The sequence below is a fragment of the Doryrhamphus excisus genome, linkage group LG8 (genome assembly GCF_037039965.1).
Source record: "Doryrhamphus excisus strain RoL-2023G ecotype Guam linkage group LG8, RoL_Dexc_Guam_v1.1, whole genome shotgun sequence".
In the NCBI taxonomy this organism is placed as follows: Eukaryota; Metazoa; Chordata; class Actinopteri; order Syngnathiformes; family Syngnathidae; genus Doryrhamphus; species Doryrhamphus excisus.
In genome coordinates, this window is record NC_136364.1 from 9,131,014 (window position 1) to 9,132,500 (window position 1,487).

At 34.2% G+C, this 1,487-nt stretch overlaps 1 protein-coding gene across 1 annotated transcript in view; it reads right to left on the reverse strand.

Annotated features, from left to right (window-relative positions):
- Window positions 1-302: 302 nt before the first annotated feature.
- The window catches only part of LOC131135125 (calpain-9), a 16,425-nt gene continuing 15,240 nt past the window's right edge, over window positions 303-1,487 (reverse strand). Inside the window, exon 20 of the mRNA XM_058081051.2 lies at window positions 303-815. Coding sequence (XP_057937034.2) covers window positions 789-815 — 27 coding nt within the window. The 3' untranslated portion in view covers window positions 303-788. The remainder of the gene's footprint in view (window positions 816-1,487) is intronic.

Genomic DNA, 1,487 nt, shown 5'->3' on the forward strand with positions numbered 1-1,487 from the left:
TGATGTAGAAAATTCACACTATCATGCTAAGTGTTAGCATGCCGACATTGGTGTATATGACGCTTGGTGGACGTCTGCACTGTCCAAGTGCTTTTCTATCTTTACATTATCATAATATGCTTAGCATAGCATATAACAGTGGGACACTGTGTCTAAAGACACTAAAAACTCCCACACACAGGAACGCGTTGAACATTGAGCATTTGTAAACGATGAATACTTGAACTGGAGTGCATTTGTACCTCATAAATGAATGACGTCTGTTTGAGATCACCCAGAGCAGCAAGCATGTGGAAACAGAATAGAAAAGCGTGAGTTACATTTATAAAAGGTGAGGAGACAGGAAGTGCAGCTGATGTATGAGTATGACAGTCACCCAACGCCCAAATATGGCAGTATGAGTGGAGGCAGCAGCCGCAGCACAACAGGATATCTCTCTCACACACACACACACACACACACACAGCGTCGACATGTTTAGAGTGTTTAAAGAATGACGCTGGCAGACGACTATATACACATACCAAACAGTCACAATGCAACAGAGGGTGATTTATCAAAAATATTCCCAGGGGTTGAGGTCACCACCTCTTCCAAAGCTGGGGAGTAGAAGAATAAGCGGCCATCTTTCAATCACTTGAGCGAAAAGAACTCCAGACAAATGTTTCTCTCAGCGTGGCTGTGATGCACATTTACACGAGAAACGTTTAAAAAAAAAAAAACTAATAATAATAAAACACTGCAGACGGAATTCATCCTGGGGAATCTTCTCAGTCCAGATGATGTTCTCAGTTGTAAATGGTCATGTGGAGCCACTGAAACAAAGCAGACCACAGCCGGCGTCATATATACATATATATATATATATATACTATATATACATATATATAGTATATATATATATATACATATACGTATATAGTATATATATATATACATATACATACATATACACACATATATATATACATACATATACATACATACATATATACATATATACATATATACATACATACATACATACATACATACGTACATACATACATACATACATACATACATACACATACATACATACACATACATACACATACATACATACATATACATACATACATACACATATACATACATACATACACATATACATACATATATATATATACATATACATATACACATACATACATATATATATATACATATACATATACACATACATATATATATATATACATATACATATACATATATATACAGTGAAGAAAATAAGTATTTGAACACCCTGCTATTTTGCTATTTCTCCCACTTAGAAATCATGGAGGGGTCTGAAATTTTCATCGTAGGTGCATGTCCACTGTGAGAGAGATAAACTAAAAAGAAAAATCCAGAAATCACAATGCATAATTTTTTAACAATTTATTTGTGTGATACAGCTGCAAATAAGTATTTGAACACCTGAGAAAATGAATGTTAATATTTGG